This window comes from Poecilia reticulata, linkage group LG1 (assembly GCF_000633615.1).
Source record: "Poecilia reticulata strain Guanapo linkage group LG1, Guppy_female_1.0+MT, whole genome shotgun sequence".
Lineage (NCBI taxonomy): Eukaryota > Metazoa > Chordata > Actinopteri > Cyprinodontiformes > Poeciliidae > Poecilia > Poecilia reticulata.
In genome coordinates this window covers 9,054,009-9,080,838 of record NC_024331.1, presented here as the reverse complement: position 1 = coordinate 9,080,838, position 26,830 = coordinate 9,054,009, and the positions used below count along the sequence as shown (strand labels likewise).

Sequence of the window (26,830 nt, the reverse complement as noted above, 5' to 3'; positions counted from 1 at the left end):
AGCATTTTTATTTTATTTGCCTTTTCAAATTAAATTCCTGAAAAAAACTTCCTAATTTAACTCAAATTCATTGCAAAACTAAGTAAAGACTCCAGCGCTGACGACGCTGTGCCTTCAAACGACAAGTCAGGACTGATTTCCTTCTTTTTCTTTACGGATTTTTTTATTTTTATACTTAGGTGTTCTTTGTGATCCATCTTCACTCTGGGCCCCTGGCCAACACCTTGCCGCCCATCGTCGACCCGGACCCCCTGATCTCCTGCGACCTGATGGATGGCCGGGACGCCTTCCTGACCTTGGCGAGGGACAAGCACTGGGAGTTCAGCTCCCTGAGGAGGTGCAAGTGGAGCACCATGTGCATGCTGGTGGAGCTGCACAACCAGGGACAGGATCGCTTCGTCTACACTTGCAACGAGTGCAAACACCACGTGGAGACGCGCTGGCACTGCACCGTGTGTGAGGTGGGTTACTCTTTTATGTTTCTTCACGTCTTTGTTTCAAAAAGGGTTCACTGAAAGCAGAGTTTTGTCTGAGGTTAATGTGCCCCCCCTTCATCTTAGAGACTTTAAAATGCTTCTGTTAGTTTATAAATCACAGAATGACGTAGAACCAAATGTTTTGATGTTCTGACTACACAGAAACCAAACATGCATTCAACGACTATGCACCACAAATCTGGAACAAACTTCCAGAAAACTACAAAACTGCTGAAACACTGAGTTCCTTCAGATTCAGGCTAACTCGTTTAAAGTTCCTCTAGATTAAGAACTTTTTGTTATGCAAAGCACTTTGCAAATAATTGTAACACTTTACCATTTTGGTAGCCTCAAACAAATCCAATTTTCTGACTTTATAATGAGAATTTAAATTATAGAAATTGTGATTACTGTACTTTCTGAACTATAAGTTGATCAGAAGTCGCACCAGTCAGAAATGTGTCACGAAGAGGAAGCAATATGACTGTTTGTATAGTCGCACGAGCCAAACTGCTACTTATAGTGCAGGAAATATAGTATACTAATACTATTTGACAAAATATGTTTACTGCTTGTCTCATGATATTGGTTACTGTATTACGTTTTTAAGATGTAAAGCACTTTGAGCTGCCTTATTGCTGAAATGGGCTGCATAAATAAACTTGACTTGACTCACCTGTTCTTTTCTCTGGTTCAGGACTTTGATCTGTGCATCAGTTGCTACAACACGAAGGGCCACGAGCACCAGATGGTGAAGTGGGGCCTCGGCCTGGACGACGACAACAACAGCCAAAGCGGCGAAGCCTCCAAAAGCCCGCAGGAGAGTCGGCGTCTGAGCATCCAGCGCTGCATCCAGTCTCTGGTCCACGCGTGTCAGTGCCGCAACGCCAACTGCTCTCTGCCGTCCTGCCAGAAGATGAAGAGGGTGGTGCAGCACACCAAGGGCTGCAAGCGCAAAACCAACGGGGGCTGCCCGGTGTGCAAGCAGCTCATCGCATTATGCTGCTACCACGCCAAGCATTGCCAGGAGAACAAGTGTCCGGTCCCGTTCTGCCTGAACATCAAGCACAAGCTCCGACAGCAGCAGCTGCAGCACCGGCTGCAGCAGGCGCAGTTGATGAGGAGGAGAATGGCCACCATGCAGGGCCGGACCATGCCGCTGCCGTCCCCGCCCGCCGCCGCTGCGCCCAGCACTCCCACGTCCCACGCCCAGCCTAGCACTCCTCAGACGCCACAGCAGCCGCTGTCCAACCAGCCGCCGACACCCAACTCGGCGGGTGTCATGTCTCCCGCCTATCCCGGCGTGCCGCGAGCGGGCCCGCCGCAGGCGACCGTGTCGCAGGGCAAGCCGGGCCCCCACGCCTCGCCCCTGCACCAGCAGCAGTCTCCTCTCCCGCAGCCGCCTCAGCAGCGCCAGCAGCAGGCTCCTCTTGCCGCCATCAAGATGGCGCACCACATAGAGATGATGGCGCAGGCGCAGCAGAACCAGCAGAACTACCGGGTCAACATGAATGGCTTGCCCATGACCCCCCAGCAGACGCAGCAGCGCATGGCTCAAACCATGCAGATGGTGGCGGGGCCCCGCGGCCCCCAGGTCATGCAGCAGCCCACTTTGGGGCAGTGGCCCGCAGCCGCCGGCCCCATGCCAGCTCAGAACCAACAGCCAGGTGTGGTTCCGAACCAGAACACGCCGCAGCAGGCCTTGAGCATCCAGCGAGCCATGATGGCGCCCGGGCAACAGAGTCAGCAGAGGATGCTGATGCCGCAGCAACCAGGTCCGCGGCCGCAAACCCCCCAGAGAACAGGCACCATACCCCCGAACGCCCTTCAGGACCTCCTGCGCACCTTGAAGTCCCCGAGCTCCCCGCAGCAGCAGCAGCAGGTCCTCAACATCCTGAAGTCCAACCCGCAGCTAATGGCAGCTTTCATCAAACAGCGGACAGCCAAGTACCATGCGAGCCAGCCGCAGCAGCAGCCGCAGCCGCAGGCTGGGCAGCCACAGCAGCAGCAGCAACCTGGCATGCCAACGATGCAGACCATGGCCATGCAAGGTGGGCCGGTGCAGAGGGCAGCGATGCCCGCTCAGCAGCCGCAGCAGGCTCCGGTGCAGGGCATGGCCCAGCTGGGCGCAGGGCAGCTGATGAACGCCGCTCACAGCGCCAACCCGCAGATCCAGGAGCTCTACCGCCGGCAGCTATTGCGACAACAGCAGCAGCAACAGCAGCAGCAGCAGCAGCAGCAACAACAACAACAGCCGCAGCAGCAAGGGGTGATGCCGCAGGGTCACCTCAGTCAGTTTCCCAATCAGCCGCAGGGAACTCCTGCGATGTACTCCCACATCCGCATGCAGCAGCAGCAGATAGCCATGCAGCAGGCGGGCGCTGCTGGGGCGGGGGCCGTAACTATGGGTCAGCTCCCACCGATGGCCCAGATGGCCCAGCCCGGGATGAGCATGGACTCCACTCAGAGCCTGCTGCATCAGCGCATGCAGCAGCAACAGCAGGCGCAGCTCCCCCAGCAGCAGCAGGCCGTCCTCAAGCAGCAGATGGGCTCCCCGGCCCACCCAAGCCCCATGAGCCCCCAGACCCACCTGCTGGCCGGCCAAGCTCAGGGCAACGCCCACCTCTCTGCCCAGCCGGGATTGGCCAACGCCCTCGGCAACCAGGTCCGCTCCCCTGCGCCTGTCCAGTCGCCTGCGCAGCAGCAACAGCCGCCGCCACATTCCAGCCCCTCGCCGCAAGTCCAAAACCAACCGCAACCCTCACCGCAGCACCCGGCCCTGCCACACTCGGGGTCGCCCCACCCGGTGCTGGGCGGCCCGCTTCAGTCGCTGGAGCAGGGACACCTGGGGACGCCGGAGCAAAGCGCCATGCTGCCGCAGCTCAATACGCCCAACAGGGGGGCACTGAACAGCGATTTGGGGCTGGTGGGGGACGCCACGGGGGACACGCTGGAGAGGTTTGTGGAGGGGTTGTAGCATTTTGTAACTGGGAGCAAAAAAGAACTCTTTTCTCTCCCAGTGCCCCTCACTTCTACTCCCTAGTTTCCCCCTCGGACTCTTCACCCCACCTGAGGGCTTCGTTCGTTCTTTCTAAGATTGGGAACGTTTTTGTTTTGTACTGACATGTAAAAAGTTTCAGCTGTTTTTTGGGGAAGGGGAGGGCGGGAGGTAACTAAAAAAAGAACTGTCAAGAAACAAACTGTTCTTGGGAATGTAATAGTTTCCTAAACCCCAAGCGTCTGGTTTGTTTTTCTTTTCTTTTGTTTTTTTTCCTTAAAATGTTTGAGGGATTTGCAAGTTTTCTTCTTAAAATAAAATTAAATCACAAAGAATATATTTTTGGTTGAGACCAAATGTGTTCCGTACTCAGTTTATTATCATTTGTGGTATGATTTCATGCCTTTTTTTTTTCTTTCTTTTTCTAAGAAAATGTAAAATTGCATTATACCATTCATATCTTTTATTTTGTACCGTTTAATTTTTTGTTTTTTCTTTTTTGAAAAGAAAGTAATGCGTTTTTGTGTTAAAACTGTACAAATATTTGTTTTTTTTTTTTGTCTGGGAATCGGGACAGGTTTGTTTTTTCTCTTCGCGATCTGTCATTCCTGGCAATTGTAATCTAGTATTGTACCATTACTGCGAGACGATGCATTCAGGGGCGGCAATGGCTCCCTTTTTGTTTTTGACTTTTTGTTGTGCGCGTGTTTATGAAGAGCACTCGGTCGTATTAAAGTAGGAGCTGGCCTGCGGCAGGCTGCGTATTCGCTGGCATGCATGCAGGCGCACATGAAGACACTGATGCACAGACCCTCACAGTCACTAATAGGAACACTGCTCTGAATGAGTTTTCACAGAGGACTGCAGACTTCAATCTCAAATTGGAAAAAAAAAATTCTTCTGCTGGTGTAGAAAGTTGTTGGGTTTGACAAAAAAAAAAAGAAGAAAATTGTCATACCTTTTTTTTGTGTTTTTGTTTTTTTCCTTGTCATACAAATGTAAAGTGTAAAGAGAGCGTGAGAAAGAGACCAGCCCCCTAAGCTGAGGTGGAATGATAGCAGGTTGTTTTGTAGAAAATGATCTCAAATAATTCCCAAAAGCCCCAAGTTTTACACTAAAGTTGTGAGCTATCAAGGGGTGAAAGGGCAACATTTGAGATTCACCGCAAGGAAAGCTTAATTGTCATCAACCTTCGTTCCTCTCACAAACACTTGAATTTGGGGGGGGATTTCCTTTTTCTCCTATTGTAAATCAAGCTATTAAGCAAAAATACTATAAATATAAGGAAGAGAGAATGAAATCACTGTATAAACTGGTAAAAGATTCATTTCTTACTTATATACCATATTGTTAAATAAACTGTGTGCAACAGAAGAACGCCAGTACTCTGTTGACTGAATGAGGCAATACTTTTACTGTTGGTGTGTGTCGTTCATTTCAGTACAACTTTTTTGTCCTTTAGCATCAACTTGGGCCACATAACCCATATTGAATCTTCTAGTACCTAAAGCATTGTCTTTTTCCCCTTTCTAAGCCTAAACATCTTCATTCCTGTATACTTAAAAATATACATTTATATTTTTTTCCTTCAGAGTTTAGCCTCGTGTGTAAATGCTCAACTCCTCCATATTTAATTTACAGATGCATTTAAAAACATTCAACGTCAAAAAGTGAACTCGTGTTTACTATATGCTGTGACGTATTCCAAGTGTTTTTAATTCAGTTTATCGGAATTTTTGTTTTTTTTAATCAACATTTAAACTATTATGAAGATGTTAACTTGCACACCCGCACGTTTTCCTTCCACTAAACCTTTCTATCATTGTAAAGTTTTACAAGTATCATCTCAGGTTGGCTTAAGGCTGAGGGCCCACATCTGCAGGAGGACCGAGGTCTGTGGTTCTTCCCCCACAGCCGCAGGGAAGCAGCCATGTAACTCTACCACTACCCTCATTTCTTTGACTTTTATTTCCATCTTCTTGCTAAAAGCAGTAAGAGAAAACTGATCTTGCACCAAAATTAGCCCACGTTGTCAGGATTGAATTGAAATATGCCAATTTGTGATTTACAAATAAAACGTGTTCCCATACTTGTTCTATTTTACAGCAGCAATCTAATCGAAATTAAGTACAGACAAAAAAAAATAAATGTGTATAAATGAGCTAATATTGGAACCAGGTGTGCTGTAGCATCTAGTTGCTGGACACATCCCCAGTGTCCAGCAATGCAGTTTGGGACCACTGGCATAAATTATACACCACTGTTAAGAGGAATTGACATTCAGGGTTAATAAACTACCGATTATCAATTTGTCTAGCCATGGTACTGCCGCAACATTAATGATGAAGAGCCATTTAGGATCTAAGAAAGAACCGGTTCTTATGGGGGAATGAGCCAAATTATCTGGATCTCGAAAAAACAGCCCCAATTCCCATCACTATGAGAATCATAAACATACTATTAAATATTGCTGAACAGAGCCAACAGCCGAAGGCTTTATGGCACTAAACGATAAAATGAGTTAATTAGTAACGCAGTTATTTTATTGTTACTAGCTTGCGGCTTGCACATGTTCTTTCTGTAAAATTGTTCATTTGTGAGCAATTTTCTGTTTGAAAATTAGGCTAACAATCTGCACGTGCTCCTTTTATTTTAGGTTTTTGTGCTTTAGATTATTTTAGACATACTTGAATATTTCAGATTAAGCAAATTATATCAGAAAATACTCACCAAAGCATATTCAAGAACCAATTTTCAAAAGACAAAAGGGCATAAACTAAACGTAGCTCCATATTTTCAGCAAGTGGGGGGCACCGTCTAGACAGTCGTTGGATATGGCGACTTTTTTTGTAGCTATGTGCATAAAATTTAATAAAATGTTCAGGGCTCAACAGATGATTTTTTTTCATCCAATCCTTTCTAATGCTGCCCCGGGCTAATGCCCATGTTGCCCATATCAAAAACCCCGAACCCATATTTGAACCTCCTTAATTTCTAACACAATATGTTATTTTACACAGCAATGCTCAGAAGGTTTCGCTCACGGTTGGAGGTCTAGATTAAAAAAATAATAATTTATTTATTTATTTATTTATTTATTTATTTATTTATTTATTTATTTAACTTCCTTTTCCAGTGGAGGAATTATTGTATTCTTAGTGAATTCAATATTTTTAATAAGGACGCAAAATAAAGCTGGAAACATTACCTACAGAATTTTAGGTTATTGTTGAAGTCAGAAAATCTGTGTCGGAAACTCTCTATTTATTATATTAAAATATATTTAATATTACGTTATGTTATATGACAGTAAGTGACGTCAGCGAAGAGAGCGTCTGAATAATCCCTGTTTATTGGTTAATTATCACGTGACCGGAAGCTAGAAATGGAGCGGTTTTGGTAAAAACGTTTTGAAACATAAACAATTTCTCCGGGTCTTTCTGTTGTTTGTCAACCAACAATACGTATAAATAAACATTCGTGACATCAGCGAGAGAGTGTTGAGGCAATGAGGGACCTAACGGCAAATCTCAGTAAGTTTTTGATTAGCACAAACAGCTAGCATACCAAATGCTGTCTGTCGTGTTGTGTTTAAGGACCTTGTTTCCCCTCCGTTCCCAGGTGAGGAAATCGGTTTTTATTCCGTTTTCCCTGCCTAACCTGACTGCGTTTGCGGGTTGGCGCTGACAGCCGGAACTGTGCTGCTTTGCCTCCTGTAATGCAACACTAATGACATCGCTATGAACGATTCCGAGCTGGATTTTGTGGACCTCTGCTCCAAATTGCAGAAGCGCGTCCGCAAGAAAGAACCAGGCAGACCGAGCAGGAAGGCAGAAGAACAGCAGAGCTCCAGCCAAACAACCCGGGGGGACAAGAGGAAGGTTGATAAGCAGGATGAGGATTCTCTGTCCGGGTTTTCACCCACTGGATCGGAGGTGGTCTGTGGAGGAACTGGGTGTGACTCAGGGGATGCTGTTCAGTCTTCTGCTGTTCCTCCACCTGACGCAGACCTGAGGGCAAAAGACAAAGTACTCCTCAGGATGCAGGAGTTTAAGAGAGCCAGTCCGCAGAAGATGATGCACAGTAATAGAATCGGGCCAGCAAAGAAGGACGGTTGTACTCTGACTGCACAGGATCAGAAAGCAGGCAGTGCAACGACTATTCCAACTCAAACAAAGCCATGTAAGTTATAAAAATGGTGCTGGTTTTTAGATGCTTTTCTCAGTGTGTGGTGTGCAGTTTTATTCAGATTTAGGTCTAGACTTTGACTGGGCCATTCTAACACGTGCATTGATCTAAGCAACTGTGTCCTGCTAGAACGTGGGTCTGCAACCTTTACTATTCAATGACACCCAAAGCCATTTTTGCCCTCAGTCCAGCAACAATTTAACTGCCTTATAAGCACAAATACTACACACATTTATTTCTAAATTCTACTACAGAAATCCTGTTGTAATTTTTAAACAACTGTTAATATTTTTGTTTTAAAATAAGATAAGGATTAAGCTTTCTTCTTCTTTGGGGAAGTTGGCATTAGCAAATATTTTCTAGCCTAACAGTAATAAATAGATGTAAGTAAAATGACTAATACTTGTAGTGTCATTTTGTTGTTGAAATTCAATGTGATTATTCCCTGAAAAAAACAACAACAACAAAACAAAAACATCTATTTCTAAAACGTCCGTTGTTTCTTTATCATTTATAAGTCTTTCAAAATGATTGTGGACAGTCCAGAGAGCCACTTGATGCTGTTTGTTCTCCTTTTAGGAGTTGGTTTTATTTAGCAGTTCTTCTATCTTATTTGGCAGTTTTGCTCTCTGGGGGCTCCGATCCCCGCTCTGAGCCCCCAGAGAGTGACGAGGCGCTGGCCCTGCGGCTGCAGCGGGAGCTGGACAGGGAGGCGGCCGAGGCCCAGATCATGCACCTGGAGGACGGAGGCCTCTTCTTCTGTCAGATCTGCCACCGGGACTTATCACACATGACCCCCGACGGGCGCACACAACACCTCAACAGGTCCGGACATGTTCTGCCTTTATGTGTTTCATGTTGCAAGCAGAGGCGGGTAGAGTACCGATTAATTGCACTAAACTAAGAGTAGCACTACTTCAATTTTTTTTTATTTTTTTTTTTACTCAAGGAAAAGTAAAAAGTAGCCATTCAAGAAATCACTCAAGTTAGAGTGAAAAAAGTAATTTGGTAAAAAAAAAAAAAAAAACTAAAAAAAAAGGTTGAATGACTGATCAAAACATTAGTCAATTAATATTCAGAAACATCATCATCAGACAAACCAAAATATAAAATTACAAGATTTTCCTATTTTAAGGACCTAAATGAAAAGAATTCATATAAAGAACATAATTACAAAATCAGACATAAGAAATATTTTTTTCCAAATCAAAGCTGCTTTATTCATTCTGAAACCGTTTGACTTGAACAGCTTTGAAGTAGTCGTCTTCAGTTGTTGTTTTACTGAATTCGTCTGGTGTGCGAACACGACTGGCAGCAAAGCGATCCCACAGCGTCCTGCTGCCACCGTCTTAGCCAGTTGATGGGTTAAAGAAAATCTGCATGCTTCATTTAACAACTTCAGCCTTAAGTACAATATTAGAAGGGAAAACAGCTAGAAGACAGAAATAAACGTTAAAAGACAGAAATAAACATTAAAAGACAGAAATAAACAACTTAATAAGTTTTTTTTTTAAATTGAGAAAATAAACATTTTTATTGCCCAAAATGCAACATCAAAGCATTCCTTAAGCATATGCTTAATCATTTGTAGTGAAGGACGCATTCTCAGCTGAAAAATAACTCACAGCATCAAAATGTGGGAAAAATCTGAGCTTTCTGCGTGACTAGATGATGATCCGTTTATTGTTTTGATTACATTTTAACAGAATTTACATTCTGACAGTTTTGGGTTATTTTTTTATCTTAAATTCAAAATGGATATATTTTTTTGTCAAGTTTTGGCTTAACTACTGCTCTGAGTCTGTTCTTTCAGCAAATTGCCTTTTTTTTGAGTCAGTTAATTAATTGATTACTAACAGTTATTTCAACAATCGATTCATCACAATTAATCATTTCAGCCCTGATCCTGTCCAATTTCCTTTCGTCTGACGATGACGGTTTAGGTCAGATGGTTGAAACTTGAACACAATGAGAATTTCCAGCAGGACGATAATCAAAAAAAAAAAAAAATAAATAAATACACACCAGAACTGCTTTGAATGGACAATCTGAGCTAACTGAGCTTCTGAAAAGACTCAATCCTCACAGGATTTACGGTCTGTGTTTAAAAAAAACGTGTTTGCTTTTCTTGCAGGTGTTTGGATCAGAACGAACAGAGCGTGCCGTCTCTCCCCCCGCCCTCCGCTGTCCCCGACTGTCCCATCTGCGGCAAGAAGTTCAAGAGCCAGAAGAGCCGCTCGGCCCACCTGAAGCGCTGCTCCGCAGACATGGGCATCTCTACGGCCGTTCTGCTGCAGGCTCTGCAGAGACAGGCCGAGGAGAGCCGCAGTTCTGCCGTCGCCGCCAACGCACAGTGAGCGCTCCGTCGTGAAGGACGCGTCTTTAACGCTGCAGCCCCCTCAGTGCTTAAAGCTGAAGAAACTGTCCCCGTTTTCTCTTCCCAGCCTAGAGACGGGCGGCATCAAGAGGAAAGCGCCGCCTGAGCCGGCGCTTCCAGCAAGGAAGAAGCCCAGGAAGAAGGCCGACCGGCTGGACGAGGACACCATGGTGGCTCTGGCTCTGTCCTCCTCCCTGCTGGAGCAGCAGAAGGAGCAGCAGGTTCAGAGCGGTGGTCCTCACAGCTCCGTCACTCCACTGCTGACGTGGAAGCCAGATGCTGGTGCGGTAACACCACTAAGATTTTCTGGGACCTTTCGAGACGAATAGGCTGTAAAGTTCTGTACATACCTTTACCTTTAGGCTGTAAAGGTATGTAATCATGCCTTATATTTGGAAAATGTAAGGCATCTGTTTATTTTTTTTAAAGAAATTAGCAAAAATGTAAAATCCATTTTGGAACAAGACAAGGAAAAACAGAGACGCTGTGAAAATTTTCCAGATGTACTTCACTTTAACACTACTTCTTAGATTTAAGCACCTTTCAAACATCTGGTGATGGATCAGTCTGGGGAATCTCATAAACTCCAACTCAACCATCATTTCTTCTTCTCTGCTTTTGTGCAGCTAAAGGACGCGTGAGAAAGAAAAAAGTAGCCGCCCCTCGTCCTCCGCCACTCCTCCTAGTTCAGGACACAGAGACGGCCCTGGCGAGGCTGCAGGAACGCGTCTCTGCTCTCTTGCTTCGCCGCCGGGCGCCCTCTCCTCCCACCCCGACGAGATGCCCCAGCAAGCTGCCCGGCTGGACAGGTGCTGCCCCCCTCTGGCGGAAAAGCACGCTGCTGGATGGAGGCTCCACCTGTCCGTCTCAGTTCTATGCTGCGGAGCTCCAGCACTTGTTTGCTACGGCGGACTTAACAAAGGTAATAGAGAAAAAAGGATTAATTCTCGTGCTTTTTTGCTGGGTTTTTTTTTGTCATGTTTTGAATTGACTTAAAAGTTGATGGCCCACCTTTAAAAAAAAATTATATTACTTTGCGTTTCGTTTTACAGACCACCTTAAATCGGAGCACAAGATTCAGTTTCTTCTCAATAAACTCGAAATCCAGCGTGTATACAAGATTTCTGCAGGCTTCACCAACTCAAATTTAAGACATTTTAAGACCATAATGAATGACCTATATTTCCACAAAAATGCAGGAACTTTATCATCCAGCCAACTGGCGGTAAATTTAATAGACGCAGGAAAGCTAACTAGCTAGCTAACTAGCAAGGGTATGTTAGCGGTGAGTTGGCGGCAGCCTCAACCGTCTGAGTGACAGAAAGCGGTGAAGATTTATTTATTTTTAACTTATTCTGAACTAGAAAAGCCATAAATAATATATAACATACAAAACAAGTCAGGGAAGTACATTTGACAATATAACAGTTTTCAGAACAGACCGTAAAGTGTGTAGGTTTTGTAAATAAAAAGGAAAAACGGTAACAAAAACAAAACAGACTAAACATGTTTAAAACTGCAAGGACTTGGCAGTATTATGGTATGTCGTGGTCGTTTTCTTATTTGCATTAAAGGGATATTATGTGATTAGAAATACTGAGTTCAGAAAGACTAAACAATGGATTGCTGTTTTTCCATTAACATAAATAAATAAATGTACGAGATAAACCGTGCTGTCACGACAAAATGTAAGACCTGTGATTAAAATATTAAAGGGCAACGTAATTTTTTAAAATAAATAAGAAATTTCATGGCTCTAATTTTAGATGTATGAATTTAAGACTTTTAATGATGCACGGACACAATCTTACATAAGCACAGATCATGTATCCTTCTTTAATTAATGTCCTCCTGTTCCACTTTCAGCCAGATGCGGCCTTATCAAGCAGCAGCAACAACAAGCCGGAGTCTTCTGTCCCACCCGCCCTGCCCTCCTGCTCCCAGACCTCATCTAACTCCGCTCCAGGGACGGGAGAGCTCCACGTGGGAAGCCAGGCCATCCGAGACCTGATGGAGCTGGCTGAAGACGGCATGACTCTGACCCAATACGGATACGCAGACAAAGGTAAAACCCTGTCATGCAACTTATATTAGGAGAAAAATGGCAGGTTCGACTGAGCTGTATGACGGTCGGGAGAGATGAGAAGGAAGCTGTGAGTGAAATCTTGACAAAATCTCGATTGCGTCCGTTTCTGCAGCCGAGCACCTGAGCGGTTTCATCCAGGAGGAAGAGTCGGAGGATCAGGCCGAGCCGTCGGACAACACCGCCAGCAGCAGCAGTCGGGCAGTGAGGAGGACGGACCAGCCAGAGGCAGACCGAGACGCAGCCAGACATGAGTCGGTGAGCACAAAGTTTTCAGCGACTTAAATTTAACTTACATGTTTGTCAAAAAATGTCAATGAATTTTCATTTTGTTGCTTCTTGTGTAAATTACAAACCAGCAAGAGTTAAAAAAAAAAAAAGAAAAACAAAACAGCTGTCCTGTCTGTGGTAATCTTAATCTGTTGTTACGGTGTTTTCCCTGTAGGTGGCGCTCTCCAGGCTGTCCTCAGACCTGAGCAGCATGGTCAACAACCCTCAGCTCAGTGACCTGCAGCTCCAGGTGGACAGCGGCGAGATCTACTTTGCACATTCCTTCATGGTGTACACTCGCTGCCCCCTGCTGGCTGAAATGGTAAAGTGATGAACGTTTTTAGACTCTATGTTATTATCTTTTTTAAATAAATAACGTTGTTTACACCCCATATCTAAGGTGGCATAGCGAGCAGGAAGCATCTGAAATATTTAACTCTTTGTTGTGATTATTACTCCTTACTTGAGAAGGATGATTGTCATTTTAACTTTGGTTTTTTAATAACTTATTTTGACTACTGCTCTTTTTCTTAGTGTGAACCAATCTCTCAATTATAAACCTTATGTTAGATTATTATGGATTTTCCTTAATCCAGCCAGATGATGTATACAGACTCAGTTTAATCAATAATAATTCATTTTTCAGGGTTTCTATGCACTCTTTGAAAAATCCAGAATTTGATTTGAACATTTTTTTTATACCCAATGTGTATGGGGAAAATAAAAATGAGTCATACAATTTTTAGATTTTCCCAAGCTAAATTATTTATTCTATTTTTTAAAATTATAAACAGATTTTTTTTTTCTTTTATTGGACATTTTGACTCATGAAAATTTTGGAAAAATACACAAAAAAAATAAAAGTGTTTGTTTTGTCTTTTCTTCCCCCGCCCCTTTTCTGAGGTTTCATTTTCAACCGGATATGTGGCTAGGTGTAGTTTAGGTTTGTATTTTTGAGTAGGTTTTACAAGTAAAGTAAAGCTATTAAAATTATTTGTACTATAAAAAATAATATTTGTAAACTTTAGTTGGGGAATACATAGATGTAGTCTCATTTATGATGACCACAAATAGACATATATCTCATATAAATCTGCATCCTTTAACTGTTTTTCTTTCTTTGAGGTGAAAATTTGTACCAAAAACCGTGAAATATTGCAAACCTGTGACTGTCTTCTGCTCTGATAGATTAAGACGGAGTTTAACTTTCTGTGATCCGTCCCTCCTCTTCCAGGTGCATGAAAGTGGGTTCGGCGTGCAGGAAGAGGGCTCGGCCGCGGCTCAGAGGGTGTTGCTAAGCGACGTGCCGGGTCAGGCGGTGCTGGCTGTGCTGCGGTACCTCTACACCGCCCGCTGCTGCATCGCTGCGTCGCTGCGGCCTCACGTCCTGGAGCTGGCATCCAGGTCAGCTCCACACACCTGAAACCACAAACTCTGACGTGTTTAGTTGAGATTCTGTGTGATAGTCAGTGATTTATAATTGTTAACGTCGTTTTCAGAAATGGTTTACAAAGAGAAATCCAAGAGTGTAATGTCTATTTGAATTCACTAATCATACTGCTCTGGATGATAAAATCCAGAGCAACCAGGTGTCAGCTGACTAAATATGGAGTCCAGCTGCTTTTTCTTGTTTTTAAAATTAGCAATAGTTAATGTAGGTGGCAAGAAGAAGGAGCTCTGGTCTTGACCAATGTGCAAAAAGGCTGTATTCTAAATCTTCAGGTTTAATAGAAATATTTAAATCAAATCATATTCCTGTTTCACATCGGCCTATTTCAAGGGTCTATGACTTCTGATATCCAAAGAGCCTTTTTTCCCCCCAATCAGTCCACCTAAGTAGAACTTGTGTAGAGCCACAAATGTCTCTGTTGATAAAAAGACAAAATCATTTTCTGATGTATAATTTATTAAATTTGTCACATTACAATTTTATTTCCAGTTTTAGGTCTTAGTAAAGAAAAACAAAACTTTTGCTAAAAGAGGATGCATACATTTTCTTCTATGGAATGTTGATACATGTGGAAAGTTCAGTAAAAAAAAGAAGCGATATCATTGATACTTTTGGCGTCTGCTAAAACCAGTTTATGTTTATTTACATTTAAAACATCAGTCGGTTCGTTAGTTTTTCTCCAGCCGTAGTTAAGAGGCACTTACAGCTCCAGAGCCTCAGGTCGTTGATCCCTGGTCAAAATTTAAACTATTTAAGTTTGAGTCGCGTTTACGCTCAACGCCTGCGTCTCCAGGTTTGACCTGCAGGAGCTGGAGCAGCTGTGTCGTTTCCAACCGGAGAACATGGTGGCGGCGGCGGGAGACGATGGGCTCGACGTAAACCAGGAAGAAAACGTCAACAACCAAACGGACCGGGCCTTCGTGGAGCTCCTTCGATCCATGTGGAACGAGGAGGACTCGGACGGAGGCGGACGGTCGGAGGAGGATCGACCAGAGGACGAGGTCGCCACGGGCGATGGAGAAATTGGCGAGGAGCGAGTGAATGAGCAGGAGCTGGAGGAGATTTATGAGTTTGCCGCCACGCAGAGGCAGAGGGTGAAGGAGGAAGAGGAGGAGAAAGATGCGGAACCAGAACCCGGCTCGGACCGCAGCTACAGTCGGCTTTTCTCCCAGTCCTGGGGCGTCTACCATGACGGAGAGGCTTCATCCTCGCCTCCTCTTCTTCCTCATGAAGCGTCACCCAAACACTCTGCCAGGACTCTGCTTCAGTCGTCTGCAAGCGTCGCCGACGAACCCTCCCTCAACCTTCCTGTCCCCGGGCCGTCCCCGGGGCGACCGGCTCCGGAGGACCGACATGGGCAAGGCGAAGAAGCCGCAGCAGAGAGCCGAGCTCGTCGCAGCGCCACCCCTTCGCCTGCGAGGAGAGACGAGGCCGAGCTCATCGTTCTGTCCGACTCCAGCGAAGAGGCAGAAGCCGATCGGAGCTTCACGGGGATCAAACCCGGACAGAACCCGAGTCCCACAGAATCGGTCTGTGGCTCCCAGTTCAGTCCCGGTGATCCCGTCGGGTGTTCGCCTGAGCTTTCCTGGCTCGTCCCTTCCACGCCCGTCAGGTCTCCGGTCAGAAGCACGAGGGCCGCCTCCATGCAGACCGACAGCAGCATGTGCAGGACTCGGCTTTTCCCCAAAGTGGACCCGTCCCCAGCCTTCTCGCCGTCCAGGAACACCGTCCCGACCTCCAGCACTCCTCTTAAAGCCTCCACAGAACGCCAAGTTTCTCCTGACAAACGGAGGAGTTCTGAAGCGTTTGCAGCAAACCGTCCCTTTAGAGATTCCTCAAAGCACGAGGCTCCTCTGCAGCCACGCAGCATCAGCAGCACGCTGCTGAATGCGAACCCAGAGAGGCAGAGCACGTCGGGTCAAATGAAGGCGAGGACATGCGTGTCCAACTCTTCAGGTCAGTCCTTGTCGTCTTCTCCTGTGGAGTCCAGCGAGCAGCCTGGCGTCAGCAACACGAGCGAGGTAACGTCTGTTCCAGATGTGAGGGACTCTAGTCTCCAGCAAAGTTTCATGGATGAGCCTCCGATAGCTTTTAACGACTCCTGGGGCCTGGACGCCTGCGCCGACGGCGACCTGGGCGGCTTTAGCCTGAAGCTGGACAACACCCAAGAGTCCAGTTCCGGAGGGAGACCCGGAGCATCCAGACCGACAGCTGCAAGCAGCGTCCAGAACCCTGCTGCAGGTCCAGGCCCGCTGACCACGCCAGAGGTCCACAACGACCTGCTGGACTCCGAAATATGGGGCAGCTGGGAGGGCGATGGAGGAGCAGGAGAGGAGGAAGACGAAGAGGAGGAGGAGGGTCTTCCTCTGTCTCAGAGAGCGAACCTGGCGGCTCGGCTCCAAACTCCAAGTAGGTGTTAAAATGTTTTAATCACCAACAGCTCAACAGATCATGTTTACTCAAACTACGGCGATCTTAAGAAATTCAAAGATCTTCAACAGCTTTATTTCAGAGAAAACAATTTAATGCTGCGTCAGGTAACTTTTACCAAAAAAAAACAAAAAACGTTTTTTATATTTGAAACTGCAAAGTCAAATTTGCGATTTAAAAAAAAAAGTTACCGACTGCAGCTTTAAAAGCCATTAAAAAGATTTTCTTGATGCAGACATGTTGCTGTGACAACAAAGACATGTCGACTTGAAACGGGTCGGTGACTGATGCCCCCTAAAAGGCGGAAGCCGCTTTTTTTAGTGGAAAGTTGAATGGAAACAAAACGTACTAGAAAAAAAAAACAGAAATAAAACTTTGAGAGGTTTGTGAGGTAAAGTTTCTAAGTTAGTTTCTAAAAAAAAAAAAATCTAATTTAGTTTTTATTAACTCTGAGCCATAAAAGTGAATTACACTATGCATAAGGAATATAATTTTCAAGTTTTGAAGTGAGTTACTGAAATTAATTGAGCGCTTGTTTTTTTAGCCGTAGATGTATTTCTGATAGTTTGTCTTGGAGAGACTAACAGGCCCACAGCATCACTGATCCTCTGCCGTACTCACAACATGCTGCACCATCAGAAAACCCTTCTTGCTCATAAACTGTTGCTGTGTCAGAATCGTGGAAGCAGACCCGGCGGCGCCCCCCAGGGCCCATCACCCCCATGCCTCACTACTCTGACATGGACACGCCGGAGCTCAAGAACAAACTCAGCAGGTCAGTCGGTTCATCCTCACTTCCTTCATCATCATCTTCGCCCTGAGCAAAGTTTACACAAAGGTCAAGTTGCTTTGTCTCTTTTTGTTTTTTTTCTTCCCCTCAATCCCGATCAAGGTGATTAAGTGATGAACCAATCAGATTACTCTCGGCTAAGTCGATCTCAGGCTGCTTTTTTTTTTTTTTTTCCTCCTCCCTCTCCCGTCCATCTGCTCGCCTTTAACGTTCCCCCTCATGCAGCTTCGGCGTGCGACCTTTACCGAAGCGTCAGATGGTCCTCAAGCTGAAGGAGATCCACCAGTACACCCACCAGCTGACCAGCTCCGAGGAAGAGGAGGAGGAAGAAGAGGCGCCCCTGGGCAGGGCGGTTTCCTGCGCCCGGTTTAAAGAGCCGATGGCAGCTGCGCCCGCTGCTGCTGCGTCTCCCGTCAAAACGGACCAAGAGGAAGCCGGCGATCCGCTCTCTGCCTCCCAGGGCTCAAACGCCTCGTCCACCGCCGCCAGCGACGAGTTGGAAAGGTGTGTGGAGCGATCAGAGCGTCTGTCTCTGCACACTAAAAAACACGTGCAGTGGAGAAGTGTTCAGACCCCATAGGGCTGTTTATCAATTCATAGAGATGGGTTTTAATTAGTTACATTTATTCAGCTACATTTACTGGAGTAACTTCTTGAAAAAAATATTACTTTTATTAGCATTTATGCTACGCCGTAATTTTTACTTTTAGTTAGTATGGCTTGAATGAAAACCCTGAGTAACTTCACTGAATGAAGTACAAGCTTGTTTTAACCAAGACACACAGCCGCAGTTTTTAAACTGAGTTTTATATTGAAAGAAATTGATTTGGAAAATTTTTTATTTTGCCTGATGTTGTAATTAAGTTATTTATATGAATTATTTTCATTTTGTTCTTTTAAAAATGGCAACATTTTCACATAATTTTATGTTTTGGTCTGTCTGATAATGCCGTTTTCAAATATTAACTGATTAATGTTTTGATTAATGTTATGTAGCCTTTTTACCAAATACTTTTTTTACTTGAGTAAAATATGTGGAAGTGGTGTTTCTCTTACTTAAATACGATTTTCGGGAACTTTACCCACCTATGTCAATTATATAACTTTCCAACTGCAAAATATATTTCATTTGGGATTTCTTACAAATACAAAGCAGCGTTTAATTGTATAAGTGGAAGAGAAATGATGAATGGTTTTCTTCTGTGACGTCCTCCTCGTCAGCAGGTCCAACCCTGAGCTGGTTCTCTCCTCCGACGGCGACTCGGACAGCGACGTGTCGTCCTCCCAGGCTGCCTCGCGCCTCCAGGACCGCCTCCAGGCGGTGCGCTCCTTCATCCTGTCCGAATCCGACCTGTACAGTCGGATCCTCCAGTACCAGCCTCTGGTTCTCTCCCAGCTCCAGCAGCAGCTGAAGGCAGCGGGGATCCGCCTGGGCGCCGCCAAGCTGGTGGACTACCTGGACTCGCAGTGCATCACCTTCACCACGGCCAAGCCGGGCCACCACGCGGCCGGCCGCAGGCGGGGGGCGTGGACGGGCCGGGGGACGGGAGGAGGCGGCCGGAAGAACGGAGCTTTAAAACGTTAGCAGAGAATTTGGTTGTAGAAAATGTGAAAAAAAAAATTGTCTGGTTAAAACTTTTTTTTAAATTCTGAGGCGTTTACACCAATTTAAACTTTGTAAATACTAGATTTTTTTTAAAAAAGAGGTTTCAGATTTTAGGAGTTAACTTTTCATATGTTGCATTGTATTGTTAAAATAAATCAGAAGTGTTTGTTATATTGTGTGCAGGATGTGATGGTTATAAATGTTTAACATCCAAAGACCAGCGTTGGGTTGATGGGCTACAGGACGTCCCGTGGCGCAGCGTCACAGCCTGACCCTGAAATAGAGGCTCGACTCTGGTCCGCGGTTCCATGTTGCCGCCCGTCTCTGCGTCCTTCTTGTCCAATTAATATCAAGTAAAAACCACTAATGCTGAAAAGATATATACCGTATTTTCTGGACTGTAGAGCGCACCATACTATAAATCGCATCTACAGAGTATTTTTTAAAATAAAACTAGTAACGTGCCTATATAAGCCGCTGATATCCCAGCCGCTCTCGGTTTTCATAAATCTGCATTAAGCTTACCGTTTTGACTTCCAATGATTCACTTCCTGCTAAAGCGCCCCCTGGTGGTTGAAGAAAAATCCACAGAAACGCCGCATGGTTCAAAGCGGGAGAAAAAAGTAGCGGCTTATGGTCCAAAAAATACGTATTAACATTTCTATAGAAACCACAACACACAAAAAGTTTTGAAAATGTTTTTTTTTTCTTTACTTCAAGCTTAACATCCAAACACCCAAAACGTACCCAGAGCTGTGCGTGTTTAAAGACGAGAAAAATCTTCTCATACATTGTTCAAGTAGAGATGTGTCCTTTAATGCAGCACAACATGAGGTCAGTTCTGTCAAGAGTCCACATTCAGGTCGCCGCTGCTCCGCTCAGGGACCGGAGGGGACGAGTTTATATTGCACACCCAGATTTCTCTACAGCAGCGTAAAGCACGGGGCTTTAAAAATCAGATTCCGAAAGATACGCACAGCACCGCGGCCCCCCGGGAGACGGGCTCGTCTCCGGTCACCTCGCGGTCGGCACCGGTGCGGGCTTGCTTCGTTTTCGGTGCGCGCTCTCGTACGGTTACGACAGGTTGGCGATGTTGGCGAGGAAGCGCTGAGCCCACCACTCCTCCAGGTCTATAGGCACAAAGTCTGGGCAGAGGAGGGGAGAAAAGGGAGAATGAGCTTCTGATCAAGAGTTTGTCATTTTGCTTAAACTGGAGGTCAGTTTAATTAAAAAAACCCTTTTTTCCATTCGGTGGGGTTTCAGTGAATGCACCACGTTTCAAGCAGAAAGTGAGCAACAGATTATGCTCAGTGTGAAGGTGGTTAATCCAGGAAGAAATTACTGGTAGCCATTTGAAATGTTGGTAAAATGTTCCAAAAGTTTAACCAGAATTTTCTAAAACTTTCTTCCTCCTTTCTTTCTTTACTACATTCAATTCTCCCTCCTTCCTCATTTTTTTTTCTTAATTTCTGATTTTTCTCCTTTAATTTCTTATATTTCCTCTTTCCTCTTCATTCTTTCTTCTCCATTTCACTTTTTCTTGCTTACTTGAACGTCAACTAATCTAACAACCTAATCAGAGGAGATGAACAGTATGGAGTCTCAGTTTGGGTGTTTCCTGTCTTTATAGGTCAAAGATGATTAAATGGCGTCTATTACATTTAAATAATAAATGATTGGATTATTACTCAAGTTCTATGCTCACCATGAAGCTTTTTTTATTTTATTTCTTTACATTTATTATTTCAGCACAGTCTTTGGGACATTTAAGACTTAGATTATACTGATTTTTAGGAGAGGAAAAAAAAACGGGAGCAACAATCCTCTACAGGAAATTCTGATTAAACTAAAAGGCTTAAAAATGAGTCTGTATACAAAGCAAATGAAAGTCAATATCTGTTTTCAGTTATACAAGAGTGCCGGCTACCTAAGTTAAAAATAATCCATCAGAAATGTTGCAGCTACAAACTGGAGCCGGTTTATCTGGAACAGCCAGATTCTCTCAAACTGAAAGGCGAGCGAAACGTTTAGGCGCCGTTTTAAAAGCCGTCCTCAGGCTGCATGTGGAGGGAAGACAGAAAAAAAGAAACAGACACAGTGGCATTTGAGTCAACCGGGGTGATGAAAGCAGCTCTTCTGAAATCAAGCCAATAAATCAACACCAGGTGAGATTACTCGTTCAAAGTTCTGCAGGGCACTGAGCGGGAACAGAGCCGCCCGACACAAATCAGACGGGAGATCAGCTTTACGAGGGCGGCTGTGCTTTGTGCTGCGTGAGGCGCTGAGCTGGACAAGTGGAGGTAACTCACTCTTCATCACAGTGCCGGGGGTCTTCTCTGCGTACTGAACCGGCCCCTTGGTGTCAGCTGAATCCCCTCGGTCTTCCAGCTTCTGCTCCACTTCCTGCCATACTGCACACAGTCAGACACACACAAGGACGTCAGACGCTGAGACCAAGACACACACACACACACACACACACACAGCTGGACGACTTCTTAATGCAACCGACTGCAATGGATTAGATTTTTTTTATCTGCAAAATAAAATTCCTTCCAGTTCACAACCTGGACGCTACTTTAAAATCAGAGTAAAAATACATTCAAATTTGGGTTGATTAATCCGATTAAATTGAGATTAGCTGATGATTGAAATAATCGTCAACTAATTTAGAACTTGATTGTACTGGAGAACATACTTGGAGCAATAATTAATCCAAACCTGTACAAAAAATATTTACATTTAAGATTAAAAATAGCTTGACTGTAAATATATGTTCTACCCAAAACTCCTAAAGTGGTAAAGACTTGGCATCGCTTGGTTTAAATTCTGTAAAACAAACAAAAAAAAACCTACTAAAASTAATCCAAGAAATATAAACGACTTCAATGAAAAAACAGCAGAATGTGCTAATTTTTCTTATCCGATTAATCAATTAATCRYCAGACTAATCAATAGAATAAATCCCTGACTAAATTAATCATYAGTGGCAGCCTTAATTGAAATAATTTGACAAAATGGAACAAAAGGTCTCAGTGTTTTGCATCTTTAATCAACTTGTTACTTGTCAGGCTGTCGTATCTGAAATCCAAATCCCAGTGACGTTACTGCACGAAAGCTGGTTTAAGGGACTGGTTCTTATTTCTTCTTCTTCTTCTTTTAGATCCAGCGACAACGAAGCCCTGAAGTTTGTGGCAACAAACAACCACCAGAGTCGCATCTTTCCTGGCGAGAGCCCAAAGGAAACAGAAAGCTGCTGCTTTACACAAACCCAGCCGTCCGAGCTCTTATTTTCCCCCCGAGGGACTCCGGGTCCGCGCTGACCCACATTAAAGTAACTCGAAGCGACCTTCGATTTSTGAAGCGCTGTTGGAAAAATGGTGCTTAATTACTGTAGACGGGACACACCGAAATGAACTAGAGAACCTGTTCTGGGTTAGATGGAATTACGCTGTCCGTTTAAGGAGAAATCAGAACGTGGCTGCGCAGTGAGAAGAGCGGAGTTCCTCTGGGCTCTTTTTTCTGAATGGAAATAAAAGTTTGCCAAAGTCCCTCATAATAAGTGGAAGAAAATTCAAGAAAAGAGGCCTTTGCCTTGAACTTGCTTTTCACATACATGCCAATCACTTTGTTTCTATTCTGCATGATACATCTCTCTCTCTCTCTCTCTCTCTCTCTCTCTCGCTCTCTCTCTCTCTCTCGCTCTCTCTCTCTCTTTGAGATCTTTTTGTTTTGCTTTGTGTAGTTTTTTTTTAAACATTTTTTTTTTAAATTTAAACATGAATTCATGTTTAAATAAAACGTTACTTTCTTAACCTGAGGTCAGGTGGGTGTACGGACAGCCCATGTCTCATTTTTACCCGATATCAAATTTGAAATGCTTAAAATCAGACGATATCCGCTCCCACGGAATCGCAAGTTCGCAGGAAAAACCGTCCCGCTTCCGATCTTCTCGACCTCTGACTTTCACACACTTCGCGCAACAAGATCTCTTGTCGGCTTCGGGATCAGATCGGGACGTCTGACCCCGCGCGCGGCGCGGCCCACTGATCCGGTGATCCTCACCTTCGTAGACGAATCGGACGTTCTCCTCGTGCGCCGGCGTGAATCCCTCTGCGGCCGGGCTCTGGCTCTTCTGCGTGGCCGTCCCGTTGTGGCGCTTCCCGTTGAGCCGGTTGAAGACGATCTTCGGAGGCGGAGAGCTGCGGGGAGGACGGCGCGCCGATCGTTAGCCGGAAAATGCGAGAAGCCATATTTGTTGAGGCAAGTTGAGGCTGAGGTTTTAACCCACTGGGAGCAAACAGCAGCTGGGAAACTGAGGTAAAACACGAGGTTCACAATAGAACCGTGTTCATACATTAATTTGATGAAAGTTAGACTTAAATCGTCTCTATTTTTAATTCCATGGAGCAAATGTTGAACTTGTCTTGATCAATGGTTCTCCAATTTTTCAGGTTTTTTTTTTTTTAGTGACTAGCAGTAGCCCATGCCCGACTGCTGGTCAAGGATATATTGGAAAATTACAACAAGTTTAGTTTCTGTTGGAAGCCAAAATAGATTCCTTCTTATTATAAGAGAATAATCAGGCCAAATTTAAGTTTCTGTCCAACAGAAAAACAGAAACAGGTTGTATCTAAATTTCACATTTAAAAACAAATCACTATTATCTGATCATAAAATCCAAAAAAGAAGCATAAATTATTAGAAATATTCTGTGTTAATTTGTATAGTGTAAAAAAAAAATCAAAGTATGGAAGCCCATTTCTGCCACTCATATCAGTCATTATTATGAGAAAAGTATAACAAGATTATGAGAAATACCAACTTTTCCTGATATGCAGCCATCTTTACTGAATAATAATAATAATTAAAAAATCAGAACTTGGACATTTTATTATGAAAGCCCATTTCCCCCTCCCTCTAAAAAAAAACAAAAAAAAACAAACATTATTATTCATCATTACTGAGTCGCGGAAAATGACTAACATATAAGGGCTCCAGAAGATATGAGTTTACAGATAGAACCTGATTTTACAACCGATCATGAACGCCCCATAGACACAATGTTAACACGTCGAAATTTGACTCTCAAGTAAACGTAGACAAAGGTTTGACCTGAGAGAGTCTCTAAGGGGAAGAGCGGGTTTAAAAGGAAAAAAAAAAAACCCCAGAAAAAAACAAAAAAAAAGTCCGATAATGGAGGCAGGCCACGTCGAGGCGTTACATGATCGCACTACTAGTCCACGTGGGAAGAAGTATTTTGGGCCCACGCGGCTGCCAGCGCGAATCGCGTAAACAAAACTCCATAATTACAGGTGCGGTAATAGAATGAAGATGGAGTGTRTACTCACTTTGAGGTGAGCCAAGAGGTGGGCTTTAGCTTCAAGTCGCTGAACTTGCTCTCGACCTGCTGGGTGGGACCTGAGGTGAAATCCAACTGTTTAACCTTGTGCAGTTTTTTTAAAATTATTATTTTTAAAATAAACTCAAACGAGCAAACTTTCCTTGGTGAAGCTTCATTAGATAACCCGCGCCGCCTCTCACTCACCTGTCCTCCTTTGTGTAACGAGTTTGCTGGGACCCCTGGTGATTGTGTACATCATGTGATGTCAGGAAGCAGCAATAAGCCCGTCAGTGTGTGCCTCTTCCCCGGTGACCACCTTTAAACTCTTCACCGTAAACTTCCAGCTCGCTCCTCCTGACGCAGCGCGTCCTGCTTTGCGGCTTGTCGCCCGGGGTCAGCGGCTCTGAGGTCGGCCAGAAGCCTGCATGGGACTCGCTTTGCTTGGCTCCGTCAGCTGCTGTGTTTTATAGCAGTGCGCTCCGGAYCGGCTGCTGTCCTCCAGGTGCCAATGGGACCACTGCGTGTTCTTTAGGGTTGTGTGTAGGTCATTCAAGGAGAACCCGGGTCCACGGTGCCGGGGACCGTGCACAGGAGGAGGGATGAACGCTTTCTGACGCCCGAGGACTGTGACTCTCTGAGCCGGACACTGTATCTGCTGTGCACCTCTGCAGCTCCGAAGATGACTGCAATACGCCCGCTCCTCTGACAGATTACAAGGGCGAAGCGCACTTTACTTTCATAAGGACTAGGAACTACCACGCTCGTACATTGTGAAGCTACCCATTGAGATTTCTAAAGCGTCCGGTGGCGAATTTCAAAATAAAACCCTTACGCTACAAGTAAAGGTTGCGCCATCAAAAGGTACATCCTTCATCCACTCATTTAGAGGAGAGACTAGATATTTTTGGAGTCCCACAGGGCTCAGTATTTGGATCAATATTGTTTATTAAACACTGAAATTGCTTACGAGACAGTTTATAGCCTTTTTTATCAACTTTATTTCATCATCATATCTAAAGAAAAACAATTGAAACAAGCAACGTAAAACATCGGAATACGTTATTTGAAATGTAGATCTTTTTCTCTTTAAACAGTATCTAATCAAGTATTGAGGTAAAAGTATGTAATTAAATAAATTCCGTGTTAAACAAATGACGCATGTATCTGGAATTGTTTAAATATATTATTTTAGTACAAATTTATTGTTTTTACTGGAACATTGTGCAATAAACCCCCCCAGAAATGTATGTTTTAGATGCATTGTTTTACTGTTTGAGGTCGCAGGACGGTTTTGTTAGTGAATTATCAAAGCGCTCTATTAAATATATTTTAAACAAGTTTAATAGAAACACTTGTTTTAAGATGACCCTTAATGATAACATAAAACATTTTTCACTATGCCTTTCGGTTGTTGTCATGCTGGCGAATATAGCGTAGGCTTTTATTCTGAAGTTGAAAACTCTTGGTTTCCGCTAGCCTTGTTTCTCTTTAATCTACGCAGGCGGAGCCAAGTGTTCACCTTTCACCTAATAAACCACTACAAGCAGAGATCTAATGTTTTCCAGTCCGCGTGGTTGTTAATTAACAAAGTTTCACTACACAGTGACTCAGCATCTCGTGATTATTTAACAAATGCTCTCCGGTTTCCATGGATACCTAGCTGTACGGTGGCTTCATTGTTTAATAGCATCACTCTGGGATCCAAGAGCCGTAAGCACAGGTAGCAGCTGGTGTTCCGGTGAACAAAACCACCCGAGTGTCAGCCGACCGTCTGCGTTTAGCTCCTGGAGATCAGCGGAGACAAGAAGCGGCTCAGACAGGCTTATCTGCGGTGATATCCAATACTGCTCAGTCACCCCCMCCCCSTCCMYCCMCACTATCTGGGTCAGACAGCAGCGAGTTAATCATTCACAATGCTACAGGGTTAACATTAACAGCGAGGTCAGAAAACTTTTGCTAGATGAATGAACGACACCTCCTTGAACTAAACTTCTCCGAATCCAAAAATCACATGAGAACTCAAAAGACTTCAACACATTTCAAATCCCTTCATTTCTGCTGGCTGTCCACCAAAAAAAAACCACCCAGCTTTGGGATCTAAAAATTTAAATCTGGATATTAGTGTTGCAGCTCCCATTGTCTGGTATTTACATGCAGATTTGGTCAAGAAGAGCTTATGTGACCCAAGTGAGCAAAGTTACTTACATTTTTTAAGAGGTTTTAGTTTATATTTAGCCCAACCGAGTCAGAAAGTCTTCTTTGCTCAGATTGGATGGATAGGGTTAACATCAATGGACTTTGACTAGGACATTCTAACATAAATTTAGCTTTAGTCTTAAACCATCACATTGTAGCTCTGGATCGCCCTGCTAGAAGGTGGAATTTGTCCCATTCTGCCTGACAAAGCAGGTGGAATTTGTCCACCTGCTTTGTCTAGCAGGTGGACATTTTCCCCCTCCCCCCCAGTCTCTAGTTAAAGTTTTCCTACATTTATACATTTCTCCACATGGACCAACGTCTCTTTTTCCACTGAAGAAAATAACAGTCCCCATGGAACAATGCTGCTATTGCCATGTTTCACAATGTGGTTGATGTACAAACAGTGTTAGTTTTCCGATGCACATGGTGTTGTGGATGTAGCCCAAGGGGTTTTATACATTCTCGTTAGCCGACCTTCGACAATTTCTTCCATATGTTAACTTATTTCAACCATGGCCTTCCTTGTCGGGTCATGAACTGGAGCTTAGGATATTGTTTTATGTCCGCTGTGTTCTTTGTGGTGCCGTTTGTTTGATAACGGCACTCTGAGGTCATCACA

General features: G+C 44.4%; 3 protein-coding genes across 9 annotated transcripts in view; 2 read left to right on the top strand and 1 right to left on the bottom strand.

Annotated features, from left to right (window-relative positions):
* The window catches only part of crebbpa (CREB binding protein a), a 35,974-nt gene extending 32,425 nt beyond the window's left edge, over positions 1 to 3,549 (top strand). For all 4 annotated transcript variants that reach the window (XM_008408220.2, XM_008408137.2, XM_008408048.2 and 1 more), the window contains 2 exons: positions 180 to 461; positions 1,174 to 3,549. In XM_008408220.2, coding sequence (XP_008406442.1) covers positions 180 to 461; positions 1,174 to 3,453 — 2,562 coding nt within the window. In that variant the 3' untranslated portion in view covers positions 3,454 to 3,549. The remainder of the gene's footprint in view (positions 1 to 179; positions 462 to 1,173) is intronic.
* Positions 3,550 to 6,848: 3,299 nt separating this feature from the next.
* Positions 6,849 to 19,109, top strand: slx4 (SLX4 structure-specific endonuclease subunit homolog (S. cerevisiae)). 3 transcript variants are annotated; one of them, XM_017306730.1, is made up of 14 exons: positions 6,849 to 7,007; positions 7,096 to 7,656; positions 8,283 to 8,487; positions 9,797 to 10,015; positions 10,107 to 10,321; positions 10,666 to 10,961; positions 11,906 to 12,104; positions 12,238 to 12,380; positions 12,568 to 12,714; positions 13,627 to 13,796; positions 14,636 to 16,251; positions 16,948 to 17,047; positions 17,288 to 17,566; positions 18,287 to 19,109. In XM_017306730.1, exons 2-14 carry the CDS (start codon positions 7,215 to 7,217, stop codon positions 18,645 to 18,647), a joined length of 4,392 nt encoding a protein of 1,463 aa, XP_017162219.1. In that variant the 5' UTR covers positions 6,849 to 7,007; positions 7,096 to 7,214; the 3' UTR covers positions 18,648 to 19,109. The 3 variants fall into 3 exon arrangements, with proteins under 3 accessions (XP_017162219.1, XP_017162218.1, XP_017162220.1); XM_017306729.1 differs by having other exon boundaries at positions 18,284 to 19,109; XM_017306731.1 differs by lacking the exons at positions 17,288 to 17,566; positions 18,287 to 19,109 and adding an exon at positions 17,165 to 17,274.
* Positions 19,110 to 19,455: 346 nt separating this feature from the next.
* On the bottom strand, positions 19,456 to 25,795 carry mcrip2 (MAPK regulated corepressor interacting protein 2). Of its 2 annotated transcripts, XM_008408334.2 has the most exons (5): positions 24,217 to 25,095; positions 24,020 to 24,089; positions 22,734 to 22,870; positions 20,978 to 21,079; positions 19,456 to 19,813 (listed from the first exon to the last, which is right to left on the bottom strand). In XM_008408334.2, the coding sequence occupies exons 1-5, from the start codon at positions 24,269 to 24,271 to the stop codon at positions 19,743 to 19,745; spliced, it is 435 nt and encodes a 144-aa protein (XP_008406556.1). In that variant the 5' UTR covers positions 24,272 to 25,095; the 3' UTR covers positions 19,456 to 19,742. The 2 variants fall into 2 exon arrangements, with proteins under 2 accessions (XP_008406556.1, XP_008406636.1); XM_008408414.2 differs by lacking the exons at positions 19,456 to 19,813; positions 20,978 to 21,079 and adding an exon at positions 21,699 to 21,893 and having other exon boundaries at positions 24,217 to 25,795.
* Positions 25,796 to 26,830: the final 1,035 nt, after the last annotated feature.

Coding starts and splice junctions, on each gene's coding strand:
- mcrip2 (XM_008408334.2), bottom strand. CDS start 24,271: ATGATGTACACAATCACCAGGGGTCCCAGCAAACTCGTTACACAAAGG. Junction 21,080..22,733: donor CGTCCGATTCGTCTACGAAG/GTGAGGATCACC, acceptor GACTGTGTGCAG/TATGGCAGGAAGTGGAGCAG. Junction 19,814..20,977: donor CCCCGGCACTGTGATGAAGA/GTGAGTTACCTC, acceptor TCCTCTGCCCAG/ACTTTGTGCCTATAGACCTG.
- slx4 (XM_017306729.1), top strand. CDS start 7,215: ATGAACGATTCCGAGCTGGATTTTGTGGACCTCTGCTCCAAATTGCAG. Junction 12,105..12,237: donor ATACGGATACGCAGACAAAG/GTAAAACCCTGT, acceptor CCGTTTCTGCAG/CCGAGCACCTGAGCGGTTTC. Junction 12,381..12,567: donor ACGCAGCCAGACATGAGTCG/GTGAGCACAAAG, acceptor TTTTCCCTGTAG/GTGGCGCTCTCCAGGCTGTC.